We start from the raw sequence: 16930 nt of genomic DNA, 5'->3' as shown, positions 1-16930 counted from the left end.
GCAATCCCAACTCTCTCAGCCTTTCCTCATAGCTCCACACCTCTAATCATCTTGGTGGCTTCCTGTGGACTCCCTGTGGGCTCCCTTCAGGTCCTGGAAGGCCACAATCAGATCATCCCAAAGCCTTTTCTTTCCCAGACTGAGCAATCCCAACTCTCTCAGCCTTTCCTCATAGCTCCACACCTCTAATCATCTTGGTGGCTTCCTGTGGACTCCCTGTGGGCTCCCTTCAGGTCCTGGAAGGCCACAATCAGATCATCCCAAAGCCTTTTCTTTCCCAGACTGAGCAATCCCAATTCTCTCAGCCTTTCCTCATAGCTCCACACCTCTAATCATCTTGGTGGCTTCCTGTGGACTCGGTCTGACAGGTCAATGTCCTTCCTGTGCTGGGGACCCCAGAGCTGAGCACAGTACTCCAGCTGGGATGTCACCAGAACAGCGTCCCTGGGACTGTCACTTCTGACACAGGGCTGACGGGGGAAATGGTGGGATGGAGAAGGTAAATCTCTTGGGCAATGCAAAGTACCAGCACAGGGGACATGTGGTGGTCTGCCCCGCGTCCCTGCTGTCCGCACTGCCTCGCTCAAGCAGCAGCGCCTGCCCTCTGCCCTGCACGACAGCCCCTGGCAGGCCCCAGTCCTGCATGACAGGCCTGTCCCAATGGGACACAGCTCTGGGATGAGCCTGACCCAAGCCCACAGACAGGTTTCTTTCATGAAACCAGCCACTGAGCCTGGGAATAGACTTGGGCCCGACTCTGCCTATGTTAGAGGTTCAGCTCTGGGTGCCCTCAGTGTAGCTCCCGGGTTTGCTGAGGCCATGGCTCTGCACTCCCACCAGCTGTGCAGTGTCTGTGCAGTGTCCTCAGCCCATCCCCAAGCAGCTCAGTCCCTGGCTGTGCCAGAGTGACAGTGCAGGGAAACTTCCTCCTGTCCTCCATGCACTCTGGAAACCAGCAGCTTGAAAATTATTTCACTGAGCACACACACACTGCAATGTCTAGGGCCAGGGCCGCGACTTAAGTCTGCCATTTTCAGGCCAAGGACATTTGTTCTCAATCCCACAGTGCTGTCCATCCTAGAACAAGCAGGCCAGGCTGGCACAGGGCAGAGAGAGAGCAGCAGCAGCTCAGCTGGCGCCTGCAGGGATGAGCAGTGTGGATGCTGTGAGTGTGAGCTGCGGGGCTTGCTTGTGACACCCCCTAGAAGATGCTCAGAGATCCAGCCTGGGGACAGGACAACAGGTTTGCTGCTGGTGTGACGTGATGCTCTTGAGACACTGCCCCAGAAAGGCATCACAGTGTGTACATTTCTTATAAAATTACAAAACTAGCATAGGAGTTTTGCTAGACTCACCCAGGTTAGCACAAGCACGGCAAAGTGGTGGGCTTGTTGGCCTTAGGAAGTGTGACACATTTATCAATATGGAATATGGAACAACAAACTAAAAAGCCAAAACAAAACATGTTGCATTCAGTTATTCTAGTATGCTTTATTAACAGGTATTATTTCAAATAAGGGAAATAATTTATAGCAATGTATTGTATGCCCTTCTCCTGGTATGGCTACCTCCATGGTAACTTTTTCTGAGGTATGATCACAGACCTAACCAAAATGTTTCCAACAGGATATCCTTCTCAGTGACAGGCAGCCTTTGGTCAAAATGCAAATCATCACCCTAATCATTTTTTTCTGGGTAACAACCTTGGGTTTTGACAGATCAGTTTAAGCATCTAAATTAAGATCTAAAGTAACACTGAGACAAAGGTATGTTGGAAAAAATGTTACCAAACTTAAATGGAGCTGAAATATCACAAGTGAAACTCTGACATTTGTCCATCTCTAAAGGTAAAGTTCTCTGGGAATAATGTCTGTGTTAAACACATAAATTATACATGTAGTATATAAATAATAATACAAACATGTTACATTTTGTTGTGTCTCTATAGTCCAATATCTTTTATTGAAGAAAAAACACATTTCTATCCCTTTACAGAGTATGATTCAAAAAATTTTGAAGTATACTCCAAACTTTTCTTTGGCAACTGAAAAGTAAACTCCATTCTATGTCTCTTTCTATTCCTGTTCCACTTTTTGCCCTTGTCCCGGCCATCAGGTGCATTGCTGTTATTCCCCATCAAACTGTGACTTTGCCCTTAACTCTTTGTACTTTTACTCGGTTGGTTATGGTCTGGTGAAACATTCATCTTTCATCCTTGTTGAAATTCCAGGCAAGGGAATATAAAGCTCAGTGGGCCTCCTGAAGTCCTCGGTGCCATTCCTTTGGGCTATTCCAGGTTTTACGTCGCCTTGCAAGACGCGGGAGCCGCGCGTGGCTCCGGGAGAGGGAGCTGTTTCCAAGGATAGCCTTGCAGCCTCTGCTCACGTTAGGAGAGAGCGACTTTCCTTAGCTGTTTATATCACTACTTCTTTCTAGTAATGTGCTTTTAAAAAATCTCCGCATTTCCAAAGGAACTTTCTGATAGACGCTTTTCTCATTAGACCCCAAATTCTGCCCTAAATCTAGGTGGAATAAGGATTGGGCTGGGGGTGGTGGGAATACGTGCAGAAATGGGCACTATTGTCTCTCTCAGCCCCCAGATCTCCCTTCTGTGAAGGCCTCTCCTGGGGTCTGTGGTCCATAAAATGTCATTTGTAAAGACAAAGGGCCAGTCCAAATCAGATGAAAATTACACTAGAAGAAAGAAAAGGCTTTGGCCCCACTAAAATTCCTTAAATAGTATTACACAGCCACTGTCTAATGCTGGCATATTGCAGCTGGGAGTGCATGGGCCTTGACAGCAGCTGTTTGAGGATTAAGGAATGGGGGAAGGCACATCAGGGAGAGTTTGGCACCCAGGCACCCTTAGCACCATCAGGGATCTTGAGCTCTCCTCCACAACGGGGCTGTGATACAGCAGAAATAGAAGAAAGGCAGGGAAGCAGCAGACAACAGACAAATCTCAAGATGGAGTGACCCAGGGAGCAGCTCAGGAAAAGCAGTGTCACTCTCCCAGCACCAGCAGCAGGCACTGTGGTCTCATCCAGCTGCCCTGCCTGTCCCACCAAGCTCAGCCAGGGAGGTCAGCTCCTTCTGGGGCTGAGCCAGGTGGGGCTCTGGGGCTCAGTTTGGCAGGGGACATGAGCATGCAGGGAATGCAGAGTACTTGGGGAAAGCAGGACCACTGCTCACCCTGGCCTGACTGTTCTTGCCTGGTGAGAGGGTAGGAGCAGGGTTTCCAACACAGAGGGAGAACTTAATCCAGAGAGCAGTGGTCTTGAAGTTCTTTCACCACTTTTCCCCACTAAAATGCTGACAAGGTTGTGTAAGAAAGCACCAGCTAGAGGTACGAAGAGGTAGAAGAGTGAGAGCACTACAAGAAAAGTCAGTGGTGGAACACTGACCTATCCCAAAAATTAGAAACCAACTTCATTTTAGGTGAATGAAACCAACTCAGTGTATCTAAAAAAGGGAAGTCAGGGTGATTCCTTGTTGGGATTAATTAAAAACAGAGGCCAGACAAAATTAAGGGTATAAAAAGTGGTTATATTTATTGAAGGGCATTCAGGTCCACTTCAGGCAGACAAAGTCCACCCAGGGTCTACACCCAAAAAAATTAATGACTTGTCATGGTTTCCATGCTTTTATAAGTTTCACTCATTTGCATATTGGGGGTTAATCTTCCAATTACAGCTTCACGTAATGAAATCATTTATCCCAAGTTTGCTCCCCTCCCAATTCACTTTGGTTTTACATTTCTTGGGGCCTGAGACAGAAAGGTGTCCTTGATTCCCAGTCCTAGAGAGGAATTGTTTTGTCTGACCAAAATGGGGAAGACAGTAGCTGACACTCTATGTGGAGTTTAAAGTTATACACTAAAGAATTGCAGGATTACAAATATATGAAAAATATAAAAGCTAAAATCCTAAAGCATCAAGTCTCCTGCAGCAGCACTGACACCAATGCCAGTGCATCAGCAAACAAGCCATGGTGGCAGGGGTACACATACCTGGGGACAGATATGCAAGCTCATGGAGCTGGCCAGCGTCACCCGTAGGGTCTCTTGCCGCAGTTTGGCTGCAAGGAATCAGCACTGGACATAGTGCCTATGTGGGTTCATCCAAGCAGCATGCCTTTCTGCAGAGAAATCCCAAAGCTGTTTCTTCTCTGTGTTATAGAACCCCAAGCACTGCCCCCACAAATGCAGTGGTAATAATATCATCAGCTTTTCTCACTACTCACTGGAAAATTCAATGAACAGTAAAATGAGGTACTAAGAAAACAGGTTTGTGTGCTAATTATGTATGCTCTTGTAGACAGTGTATAGTTAACTGAGAGAAAAGGGTAGAAAGAAGAGAAAGAGAAGAATGAGAAAAAATCATTCTGAAGTCTGGAAAATGAGCAGTACATGGGCACCTTCTGGTACAGTCTGGGATGGAACATTCTGTTAAATTTTCTGAACTTCTGAGGTCTTTATAAAGCTGAAGTGGCAGCACTGCTGATCCTCAGAGAAAGTGAGGATCACTCTGGCAGCCAGGGATCCCGAGGAACACCTGAAGCTGTACCCCTGCTTAGCCCCTTCCCCCGAGTGTCAGTAGGCAATGTGTAGAGCAGTGTGTAGGCAAGGATGAAAATATGCAAAAAATACAGTCCTGCTTTGATTTATAGTCTGGTCAAGTCTCTGCACAATTACACAATAATGCTGTGTGAACACCTGCAGCCATTATTTTCTAGTTTTGCACATCAGAGCTATTAAAAGTGACAGATTGTGTTCTCTGATAATCATTGCATTTACAGCAAATGCAAACATGTTCATCTGATTTTCACAGGGCCATGCACTGAACTACCCCCTGTATTTTCAGGCAGATAAATGCAGCTCTCTGTTTCAGATTACTGGGAATTTAGAATCACAGTAAGGCACAGGTCCACTAGATCTGAATTAAGACCTTTCTTCAGCCACCCTTGAAGTGGCTTTACCATGAGGAAGGGAAGGGAAGGGAAGGGAAGGGAAGGGAAGGGAAGGGAAGGGAAGGGAAGGGAAGGGAAGGGAAGGGAAGGGAAGGGAAGGGAAGGGAAGGGAAGGGAAGGGAAGGGAAGGGAAGGGAAGGGAAGGGAAGGGAAGGGAAGGGAAGGGAAGGGAAGGGAAGGGAAGGGAAGGGAAGGGAAGGGAAGGGAAGGGAAGGGAAGGGAAGGGAAGGGAAGAAAGAAAGAAAGAAAGAAAGAAAAAGAAAGAAAGAAAGAAAGAAAGAAAGAAAGAAAGAAAGAAAGAAAGAAAGAAAGAAAGAAAGAGAAAAGAAAGAAAGAAAGAAAGAAAGAAAGAAAGAAAGAAAGAAAGAAAGAGAGAGAAGAAAGGAAAAGAAGAAAGGAGGGAGGGAGGGAGGGAGGGAGGGAGGGAGGGAGGAAGGAAGGGAGGAAGGGAGGAAGGGAGGAAGGGAGGAAGGGAGGAAGGAAGGAAGGAAGGAAGGAAGGAAGGAAGGAAGGAAGGAAGGAAGGAAGGAAGGAAGGAAGGAAGGAAGGAAGGAAGGAAGGAAGGAAGGAAGGAAGGAAGGGAGTTGTGGAGGAAAATGGGTGAAGTGGAGAAAGGCTATCTCATTAGGGAATAGGGACAACCTTGAGGTTAAATACTGTCTGTTGCAAATACCTGGATATCTGCAGACCTGGATAGATTTTCAGCCAATAAAAGCATGTTAAGTATGTGTGTGTGTGCACGTACATAAATATATACATGTATAAATACATGCATTTTTATACCTCTATGTGTAGCCAGCTTAAATCCAGTGCCAGTACAATGAGAAACTGCATTTTCTAAGGGTCAAATTGTGCAGAAATCCACAGGTGCAGATTTCTAAAGACAGTAATTAGTTTGATGAGAAAATCTTCAGATTGACCCCTTTCCAGAAAATTACAAGGCATGTACTAGGAGCTAAGTTTCGAGGTCATTGCTATCCCAGGCAAAACAAAAATAGCTGTTTCAGAAGGCAGCTCTGCAGTTCATAATTCAGCATCACAGAACAGCCTTCAATGGACCTACAAATATTTGAAACAGTGAAACATTTGGCCTGGATTACTTGACACAATAAACAATTTAGAATATTTTATTACTTGTTTAGGTACTGGTCGTCCTGTACCCAAAGAGCTGAGAAAAGAAGTCATCAAAAAGAAAACTTTGAATAATATAATATCTTGAAAAATCACTGTATTTGGAAAATAACAAGATTTGGGACTATCAGAAAATAAATATAAATTTAATTGCTGCAGTAGGAATAATATCTAAAATACTCAAAAATCGTAACAGCTAGTGAGCTCTGGAATGAGTGGAACAAGTTTGGTCATGTAGTACTGGCCTGGAGAACTTAAAAATCATCAGGGCCTTAGAGAAATCTTCATGAAGTTTGCTTTTGGAAGTGTATTGCTGATTGTATATAAGAGGTCATAGGTATTTGTTGCTTTATGTCTGGATGTACAGCTATCCCTAAATACTCATAGTTTACATTTAATTTTAATTTCCCAATTTGTATTCCTGAGTAAAATAATTAGCTTAATATAATTGTTTCATTTATTTGCTCTTAAAGGTTTGGGGTTTTTTTTAGCTACTTTTTTAGCTACTTAGCTACTTTGGTACTGCCTTCAGCTGGGGCAGTTTGGATTAGAGTTTGGATTAGTCTCTGGGTGGTTTGGATTAGAGACAGAGAGTCTGTGGAGAGGTGCCCTGCCGAGGGGAAGAGATGAGATGGAAAACCTACCAAGGATTTTCATCTGCCAACATCATTCTGCAGCCACAGTGTCACTTTAATTTCTTTGGTACTCCGTAGAAGGTCTGTGCAATCCCGTGCTCCCAGAAGGCAGGAGGGTGGCAGAGAGGCAGCGTGTCTGTGGGGGGATATGTCTGTGCTGAGTGCTCTGCAGAGGGCACACGTTGGCCAAGCCTGGCCTGGCCGTGTGATCCGGCTGAAGCTCTGAGGTGCAGCCCTGTCCTGGCCCTGCCGTGCCCAGCTCCAGCACTGGCTCTGTTATGCGCAGCCTTCCTGCCCAAAAGATGCAACTTCTTCTTCACACAGGAAGAGGGAAGACCATGACATTGTTAATTAGTGTTTGTGGGAGTCACCTGCCAAAATGCCCTTGGGCTTTCATTTCTATTTCTGTATCCTATCCAAGGCCTGTTTAAAGAACATGAAGTACAGAGCACCCCGGGTGAGCCTTGCTGCCAGCACACACTGCCCCGTGCTCCTCTCTCTGGCCTTGCAAACCCTGAGTTCCTTTCTCTGCTGCATCAGTCATCTGGATGGGAGGTGCACTCTGCACAGCTCACCCTTTGCTTAGGACAGGGAGGGAAGCAGGTACAAAGCTCTGCAGGCAAGAGAATGAACTGAATGTAAACTTCCCTTTCTTATTTCCCTCAGCGCCCTGTGTTTGATGAGCCTGTCCCGGTGGTCTGTCCTCCTTAGTTTGCTCTTTGAAAGATCACAGAAGAAAGGTGGGATATCAGGTATGTTTCCTGGCATGTCAGGCTTCCTCAGCTTCGGAGTCCCAGGCACTTTTGTTTCCTACCTGTGGCAGCAGAGCAGTGGGATGCCTGGGTGTCTCCATCTGTGCTGTACAGGAAATCCCCACGTGCTGTGTAGGGAACTGAGCTCACTCCCACCACAGCAGTAAGGATTTCACACCAACAGCATGAATGTTAAATATTTCTGAAATTAATTTTTAAGTTGCTAAGCCTCTTTTTGCACTTCTGCTTTTGTTGTCACGGAGCAACATTTTGCTAATCGTAAAGTTATCAGCATTTCAGTGTCTAGTGTCTCATAGTAATCTCATATATAGCTACCTAGAAATCTATAGAGCCTACAATGGATTTTTTTTCTGTTGTTTTCTAAAAGCATCCTGAAAATTAATTCAAACTGAGGAAGCAGAAACTATTGCAGAAATTATTGGAGTTATCGCTACTGCTATACCTTGGCTGTGGAACATCACAAACCCTGGAAAAATGTCCAAATACAATATGATTTGTCTGAATAAATTTATGGGTGGATAAAAAAGTTCATTTAGAAGAACGCATGGCTAGTCTAAATTTGACATAAATTAATTATGTCTTGGCTGCAATACATACGTTATCTGCTCATGCAAGCAAATGTGTGGCAAAGATTCCTCATTCTTACACTCTGGGAAGTTTTTAGGTCATCTCAGCATTCCTGGACATCTGTCAATTTGCCTATAAGCAAATATAAAAATATTATATTATTTTTGCCTTTCAGGCTGATGGTAAGGATGTTGCAGGGTGGTCGCTGAACCCAGAGGACTCTGCAAACCAGGGATTCCTTTTTGCCTCCGAGTTGCTGAGACCCCAGGGGTCTGTCTGTCCCTCTCAGTCCCACGGGTGCATCCCGCAGCAGTTGCTGTGTGCAGGGAGGGCTGGCGGCGGGGCTGCGGCTCCTGTGTGTGCGTACGAGCCCACACCCAGGATGCCCAAACCTCATACAGTCAGTGCAGGTAACCCAGCCCTGCTGCTCCCTCCCCGGGTCCGGTCTGGGGTTCCCTACAGACACCCCACGCTCTCAGGTGCACAAGCTCAGCCGCATTCACGGACCGCCGAACATCGGCGTGGCCTCCGAGTCCGTGTGATACGGCTGCCCAGACCTGCACCCTCCTAGCCGGGCTGCGGGTCTCCTCTCCTTGGTGCTATCGGGCTCGAAGCTTGCTAGCGAGGTTTACGGGCACACCCTCAGGGTTAAGCTCCGGGGCACACGGCCCTGCAGTCCCTTCCCTCCGGCTGCCACTCACACCTAGTGGCACCTTGGCACAGCGCAGGAATCCGCCCCGGGGCAGCCGGCCAGGCCTGAGCGCCGGGGGAGGCTCCAGCGCCGGGGCCGCCCCCCGGCTCCGCAGGTCCGTGCTGCCCGGGGCCGCGCCAGCCGCGCTCCGAGCCGAGCCGAGCCGAGCCGAGCCGAGCCGAGCCGAGCCGAGCCGAGCCGGCCGTCGGGAGTGGCTGCAGAGGCCGCCGGCCCCACCATGGGCTGCTCCAGCAGCGCCCGCAGCCGCCCCCAGGAGCCGCCGCCGTTGCCGGGTGAGCGGGGCGGGGGAGCCGGGCGGGGGGAACCCGCAGAGCTCTTTGGGGATGCGGGACCGCGCTGCGCTCAGGTGGTCCCGTCCCGTCCCGTCCTGTCCCGTTCCGTCCCGTCCTGTCCCATTCCGTCCTGTCCCATTCCGTCCCGTCCCGTCCTGTCCTGTCCCATTCCGTCCCGTCCCGTCCTGTCCCGTCCCGTCGCAGGGAAGGCGCCGCGGGTGCGCGTCCCACAGAAACCCCAGAAGCGGGGCCAGGAGCCGTCCGGCTTGCCTCGGCTTTTCATTCTGCCCGCGCCGAGGAGGGAGCTGCGCCCCGTGAGCGGTGGCTTCGAAACTGGTGTATCTTGTGAATGAATGCCCAAGTCACTTCCACTCCACTCCGCAGGTTTTTTTGTTTGTCTAATTTCCAGATACGTCCTGCTGTTGGTTTTTTTGTGTAGTTCCTTGCCAGTCTAATGCCCTTTCTTTCCTTCTTTAAAAGAATAATGAACTAGTAATATTTGACCCTGCTATCCTTCCTTTTTCTTACAAAATCCACCCCGACATAGTGTGCAGCGTCGGCAATGTTCATGTGGCTTTAATTGGCTCAAGTCACAGCAGACTAATTTTGTGAGCAAGGTATATTTGCAGGATGTTCCATGAGAATATCCTTGCTATTCAGTAAAACTAAAACAAAACTTTGTTTCCATGTTTATCATATTTAGCTCTTTGCTTCAAGGAAGGTTTGGAAACACTTCTGTAAGAACCTGAATGCTGCAGTTACAGGAATTGTCCTCTCCAGAAAGATACATCTCGAAGGCAGACCCAAAAAAGTTGTTTGCATTTCATTTTACTGCATTTATTTCCTGTATTCTTGAGTTATGATCTGTTGGTGTTACTGTGCCTGCAGCATCCATGGTTTTTGCATTGGTTTATATTCTGTGTGTTGTCTTGTGGTGCTGTGGCTTGTGACTGCAGAGAGGAGAGCAGGTTATGGGATGAGCGCTGCCCCCACAGAGCCAGCACAGATCTGCTGAAAGCATCAGGAGAAACCTCTTTATGCTGTACCTGCTGTCTCCGTCACCTGTCAATGTACCAATTCCTCTGCCTTTCCATCCTCCACTAAATGATACCTGCAAAGGAGCACTGAAGGGTTCAAAGTAACAGCAGAAGTAATTTATTCTGAGTATTTTAATTATTCTGTATAAAAGCACGTTCATGGCAGGATGGGTCATGAAATGTTCTAAATACATACACTAATGTCACAGCAAGGACGAAATGCAGTTTGTAATTACAGCTGAAAGATCTGCATTAATTTGGCAATTACTAACCAGATATGTTAAAAATTTAATAAGAAAAGATAATTTGAAAAATACTTCTCTAAATAAGTTAATAAGGGCAACTGCATTTCATTTTCTTCCAGTGATGTGTAACTCATAAAACTTTGAGGCTTTTCCAAAAGGAAAGAAGGCAAAGAGAAAATACTGTAGCCATGGATCACATACATTCACTGTGTTTTTCCAGCTAAAAGAGTCTACAGCAGGAAAAATTAAAAAATTTAAATTTAAAAATAAAACAAAACTAGAAGAAATTCTAGGAATGCTGACTGCCACATGATATTCATTTTTCTTGGGGATAAAGTTATTGAACAGATTAGTGAGAGGATTTATTTTTTCCATATTAGGGAATTCTTTGCATTTCAGATGAGAGCGCAGGAATGCTTCCAGGGTTTCCAGCAGTGCAGATCTTGTGTTGCATAGCAGTATTTCATAATCCAATTTTTATAAAACATTTTGATGTAGAGAGGGCTAGCTGGAAGTTATAGGGCTGATGCTTATAGAAGCTGCAGGAGATTCCTAGTAATAATACATTTGAATTGTTTCTTTTACTGCTAACATGAATTAAAACTCTGTATAACATGCTAATTTTCATGGCTCATTTGTTTCTATCTGTAGGCTTTAAATGATCTCTCTCCATCTGGCACTGAGCAAGGTGAAGGTGTGAAAAGTGTCTAAAGGGATGAAAAATAAAAATGTGAAAACATCAAATTTCTGGTCTCTGAGCGTACATTACTTTTTTAATCACTGCTTAGAGTAGCTTAAGTTTAACATTTACTCACTATTCTGATTTGGTATCTGTTTCACCTTGAGCTTCATTTTAGGAAAAGGAGTGCTTGGGAGACAAGGTGTGATAGAGATCTAGAGAAAGCAACCAAGGAAATATATTTGCTGTTTCTCATAATGCAAGAACTGCCCCTTGATGAAATGACCAGCAGCAGGCTTAAAACCAGCCAAGATGTGTTTTCCAGGGGGTGTAAGTGGGCTGCAGCCCTCATTCCCCTTGGGTATAGTGGAGACTGAGTGTAAACAGGTAGCAAAGGGGCTTGAACAGGTTGACAGAGGAATTCCCCTGACAGATTGACACTCAGCCCCGTGGGCTGGGGCCCTCTGCCCCTGGCAGCTGTCCCTTGGTGGGGGGTCTGGGTGGGGGGTCTGTTGTCAGAGACCCATTGCTGAGTTTGCCTCCTGCTGTTGCATTATAAATTGCCATGCCACTGTGGGTTTGGAGGGGTTGTTTGGAACTTGGATGATTTGACAGTTCCTGGGACAAGTGAGATTTTATCTGTCACACAGTCAAAATTGTCTTCTGTCTGTCTCAACAGTCCAGATTCTCAGTTCTTGCTCTTCTTCTGGTTTAGCCATCCTTCCCTGGGTCTGTAGGCACATGCTGATGAGGTGACTCTTGCTGGGGAGCTGTTTTGTTTGAATGTCTCAAAAGAACTCTAAACTTACTTTAAGGGCAGCAATATTCAAGCAGATGTTTTAAGAGCAGGGTGTACTATTTTTTTCCTGTTCATCTATGTCTATATGAACATGTGTAGATGTGTTCATCTGTGAACAGTATCATATGGTTCTGCTTACTGGCATTGACACTGCAATCATAATTTTCTCAGAAAATACAGTTTTTCCAGTTTTGTATTTATTATATAAACAGATTTCATGCTTGAATTACCAGGGGTTTCATCCTGACATTCTTTAGGAAAAGGTTAAGTACAAGATCCTGTCAAACTGAATTTCATTAGAATGTTAGTAAGTCAGTCTGATAGGTAGGTGTAGCTCATTTTGAGTCTTCAGCTTTTATCCTTAAATACCTGTCAAAGTAATTTTGTCAGTTCTTTATTCATAAATTTTTTTTCTGCCAAACTCCATTGCTTTGCTAGCCAATAAGTTGATGAAAGATGAAAGAAGTGGAAGTTTTAATTTGTTTAGGCTTCCTGTTGCTGATTTTCTTTGCTAGACAAAACATAGTATGAATGGTAGTTTAGTATTGAAAAAGACAGACAAAGTGGTTTTTGTTTTATGAGGTGAGCACTGCTCATCCTCTGGGTTCTCAGGGGTTGTTTTCAGTCCACCTGAAGGTACCACCAGAACTTCTCACACACAGCCCAGGACAGCAGCTCCCTCACACTCCCCACATTGATGCTGTGCTTGGTTTGGGGTAGGAAAAGGTGCTTCCCTGCAGTGTCCCATCACCAGCAAAGCACCTGCACGCTGCAGATTCAAAAGGGAAAATGTAATTGAACATTGACATGCAAACAAGTCTGCTCTCTTCATGTAAAAATGTATTGCATGCATCAAATGAAAACTTATTTTTACTGTAAGAGCCACACCATCCTCTACTGGATATGTGCGCAGACCTGGGAGGGAGTGTTTCCCCAGCCAGGAGGAAGCTCTTTGTCAGGTACTGCTTGTGTGGTTCACTGTGGGTTTAGTTGTCATCCATCTTACGTGCCCATTCACCAATTATCTGTAATCCTCTTTTTCCTTTCCTTGCCCCGCTGTGACTGAAAGCATCCTCAGGTGCAAACCCCGTGACTGCAGGTGACCATGGAAGTGCAGCTGGCCAAGCCCCGCTGGAGCCAGCAGAGCGGGCGAGCCTGGCCTCGGAGGGGAGCAGCCCGGGCCAGCAGCTGCCGGCAGAGGAGGCTTCAGCCGCGCTCCGGGACGTGGAGGGACAGACGGGGTCGGTCAGTAAAAGGGAGGAGCCAGAGGGCACCGAGCCGCTGCCTGCAGGAGAGGAGGAGAGCTCCGAGCTGCCCTCCGTGTGGCGAGAGGAGAGCAGGGGCCCCTCACCGCCAGCGCCAGGAGAAGATGCTGGGGCACCATCGCCAGAACCAGCAGAGGACAGTGGGCTGGCAGAGGGCAGTGACACCTCTCTAGTGGAAGTCGTCGAGAAAGTACATATTGCTGAAGAGGAGCACCTCGCTGAGGGTAATATTTGTGCTTTCATAAATTCAGAAGACCAAAATTTACCTCCAGGGACTTCTGTGTGGGTCCTCTTGGCTTTACTAAGAGCCTCAAATGAGTTTCTGGAGTCAGAATTTGGTCCAGGGAGTCTGTACAATGGGAGGCATAGAAGAATGTGGCTGGGGAAGCCTCGGATTTACAAGTCCAAGCTGTAATAAATTTAATCAGCAGTTCCACCTCTTCTATTTAATTTAATGTTCATTTTGTTCTTAGCAGGTAAAATGTCCCACCATACCCCTCATTTAAAACATTGTATCTCTGGGTAGCTCAGATACATTCCTTACTATTTGCGCAGCCCAAGGTTCAATTATTTAGTCACATGTACTAAAAATTAAATTATAAATTACTAATTATTAATTATGTGCCAACTGTCCCTGCACACATAAAGCTGGATGTAGAAGAAAAAGCATCTCTTTGATGCACACTTGGCATCTCCAGTGTGTCCTTGAAGCTTGGCTACAAGACAAGCAGAATAGAAGCAGCAGTGCAGAGATACCGGGCTGGTTTTGCACCAATGCTTGGACGTGACTGGGTAGGGAGAGAGGCTGTGTGAGGAAGCAGTGGTGTCTGAGGTGATGGGATTTCCACGTGCTGTGGAGGGACCTTTAGCAGGAGGTGTGCTCCTTCCTGGAAATTGCAGGCTATGCTCCTCCTTGGGCTAGTGCCCAGAGGACATGGACTGCACTTGCCGAAGATGAACACTTCACAGCAGGAATCAAGTTTCTCCTAAAAGGTACAAAGTATCTCAGTAAGGAATCAGGTGCCTTCCTGGGGTAGTTCTTCTTCAGGGAACGAGCAGGTGAAGCACATGAGGAGTATTTCTCTGCAGGGAGACATCCTCACTCCACTTTGGCCTTGCAGAAGCGTGAGGTGCAGAAGGACTGATCCGTGTGAATTCCAGAGCCAGTTACACACGCTGACACTACTCCTGTGGCTTTGTGCTGCTTGTCTCTGAACTGGCTCTATGAATCTCATTCTTTGCACATCCTTTGTAGCTGAGCATGGTTGTTGGATTGCTATGTCCTCTCCTGTGTCTCTTCATGAAAACATTTTGTCCTCTACACAATCATCTATCCTTTGGAATAAAGTCTTGTTTTATGTAAGCAGCAAATGACGGGTTGCTCACCTGTTAAAGACACATCCTGCCCAGCTGCAAACTCCAATTTCATTATTCACCATTTGTAAGCCTGAGGGCAGTGCCAGAGGCAGAGCAGCACACCCTGGAGCTTGTGCTGTCACATCTCATCAGTAGAAACATGTTTACAGTTGTCTGTCTGTCTGTCTGTCTGAAGATGAGTTGTGGAGCCTCTAGCACCAAGTGGTGTGTGCAGGGCGTGTGAATGAAGCTTTTGGGGAAAAGAGTTTTGCTCCTATTATTTCCGTGGTAGAAGGAATGCCTTAACTTGTGTGCACTCTCTTCCTTTCTTCTGAGGAAGAAGGGATTTTCTATTTTGATGCTATGGTACATATGATACTTAGCATTTGTTTTGCTTTCCCTTTATGCTTTCATAGCTATGGGAGGAAATGAGTTAGGCAGCAGCTTCCCTGGGAAAGCAGGGTTTCAGCCAGACTTGCATGTTACCATGTTTTCTATTTCTGTTTTTTTTTTCCAATTGCAAATAAAACTGCACATCTATGAAATAAAATTCAGGAAAAAACAATTTGAGCAGAAATATACTCATTATTTCCTTTGGATACAGCATCAAGGGGATTTTGTGAAAGCATTAGGAGAACTTCATGAGCATAAGGCAACCATATTTCAGCTGGATGATGAAAAGTGTTTGTTTTCCTGTTTGTTCTCTCTGGGTTCATTCAGGGGATACCTTGATAATGTGCATTGGAGAGCTTACAAAACAAAATCAGGTTTACAGAAAGAAGCTGGGACACTTGGTGCTTTTTTTAGTGGATCCTAATTTGATCTCCATGGTTACCCTTCCCAGGTGAGACGGGAGAACAGGTGGAAACTGAGCTGCTCAGTGAGACAGTAAGTGAAGGGCCTGAAACAAAAGAAGAAGAAACAGGAGAAGCTGTGGATAGTGCAGCAGCGACAGAGATAGGTATGTTGACAGAGGAGGGAAGGACCACATGGGTTGTTGTTTAAGAGACAGCAAAGACTGTCCTGTCCTTATTGAGCATATCTTGTTATTCCCCTGTAGGCATACAGCTGCTTTCTGCATTTTTACACAAGAGAATCAAAAATACTTTACAGTAAAAGACATTTTTGGAAGCAACCAATTGGAAGTCATGCTTTTTACATGGGTCATCTTTATATAATACACAAGCCTTATCAGTGATAACTTTACCCACTTTGGGAAGAATGATAGACTGTAACATGCAGTCTTGGAAAATAAAAAACCTTTGTTCAAGTCATGACTCTGCTTATTATTATTTGCAGGCTTGACTTTGTAAGCTAAGCCTTAATGGTTCTTTGTGATTTCCATTCTGTGCCAGTCATTTTAGATCCCCTTGTTCTCCTTATCAGTTGAAATCAGCAGTGAGGTGCTGTGATGAAAGCACATTACACAGCATATTCTGTCACATGGTGGGAAGGAAAAGCCACAGGCCAAATAAAGTTCCTCTGGAAAACTGTCACATCAGTGAAGAGAAAAATTAAAGGGGATAAGATTATCCCTCTGGCAGACTTTGAGATTATGGTCAAAATTCTGTCACCACTGTCTTGCTACAAAAGTTATTTCTTCTTCCTCCACATTCACTAAGAACCTCACACGTGAGTCTATCATGTAAGGTGCTCACACGCCCCAGAAGGCAGAATTAGAATCACAGAATAATTTAGGTTGGAAAAGATCATTGAGTCTATCTGTTAACTCAGCCCTACCAGGTCCATCACTAAATCTTGTGCCTAAGTGCTGCATCCACATGTTTTTTGAACACCTCCAGGGATGGTGATTCCAGCACCACAGGTTACCCTATGGTATTGCTGGAATGTGGAAAAGGATGAGCAGGCAATGCTCCCCCTTTCCCCCAGCAAATGTTAATGCAATAGCTGGAATCACCTTCTCCTCCTCCCCTTCCCCCTAATCACTGTTGTACTTGGTCATGCTCAGAATCTCTCTGGGCTAGCAGGTATTTCTGTAATTCAGAGGAGAACAGCTTCAGCAGAAAGGGTGGCAGATACCTTACACCAGTGTCTTTCATGACTTCCAAAGGAGCCCCTTGCACCTGGGGTGAGCACTCTTTGGTTCCTTCCCAATGCTGGGATGTGTCACAGCCTTTGGGCAAGCCAGCTGTAGCACTGCTGCTAATGCTCCTGCCAGAGGGCTAAAGGAAATTATATTCTTTGTTAAAAGCTCCTATGCTTTTGCAAAGAATCATCTCTCTGTGCTATGAATTCAGCAAAGCACTTAACTTGTTCTAGGAAACCTCAAAGAACATCTTCCTGCTCCTGAAGAGTTAGAGAATCATAGAAAGGCTTGGATTGGAATGGACCTTAAAGATCACCTAGTTCCAGCCCTCCTGCCATAGGCAGGGATGCCACCCATTAGATCAGGTTGGTCAGAGCTCCATCCAGCTTGGTCTTGAACATTACTAGAAATTTCACCTAGTGATGAAATTTATTGCTTTATTGA

At 45.9% G+C, this 16930-nt stretch overlaps 1 protein-coding gene across 2 annotated transcripts; it reads left to right on the top strand.

Annotated features, from left to right (window-relative positions):
• The first annotated feature begins 8597 nt into the window (after positions 1–8597).
• LOC106629402 (uncharacterized) lies at positions 8598–15704 on the top strand. 2 transcript variants are annotated; one of them, XM_074554565.1, is made up of 4 exons: positions 8610–9058; positions 12888–13307; positions 15284–15400; positions 15500–15704. In XM_074554565.1, exons 1-4 carry the CDS (start codon positions 9004–9006, stop codon positions 15553–15555), a joined length of 648 nt encoding a protein of 215 aa, XP_074410666.1. In that variant the 5' UTR covers positions 8610–9003; the 3' UTR covers positions 15556–15704. The 2 variants fall into 2 exon arrangements, with proteins under 2 accessions (XP_074410659.1, XP_074410666.1); XM_074554558.1 differs by lacking the exons at positions 15284–15400; positions 15500–15704 and having other exon boundaries at positions 8598–9058; positions 12888–14988.
• Positions 15705–16930: the final 1226 nt, after the last annotated feature.

The sequence above is a fragment of the Zonotrichia albicollis genome, chromosome 1, assembly GCF_047830755.1.
Source record: "Zonotrichia albicollis isolate bZonAlb1 chromosome 1, bZonAlb1.hap1, whole genome shotgun sequence".
Taxonomy (NCBI): domain Eukaryota; kingdom Metazoa; phylum Chordata; class Aves; order Passeriformes; family Passerellidae; genus Zonotrichia; species Zonotrichia albicollis.
This window is presented reverse-complemented; position numbering and strand designations above follow the sequence as displayed.

Bases quoted from the DNA above. Each gene is read 5' to 3' on its own strand.
- LOC106629402 (XM_074554558.1), top strand. From the start codon at position 9,004: ATGGGCTGCTCCAGCAGCGCCCGCAGCCGCCCCCAGGAGCCGCCGCCG. The intron at 9,059-12,887 runs GTGAGCGGGGCG...TGTGACTGAAAG, and splicing joins GGAGCCGCCGCCGTTGCCGG to CATCCTCAGGTGCAAACCCC.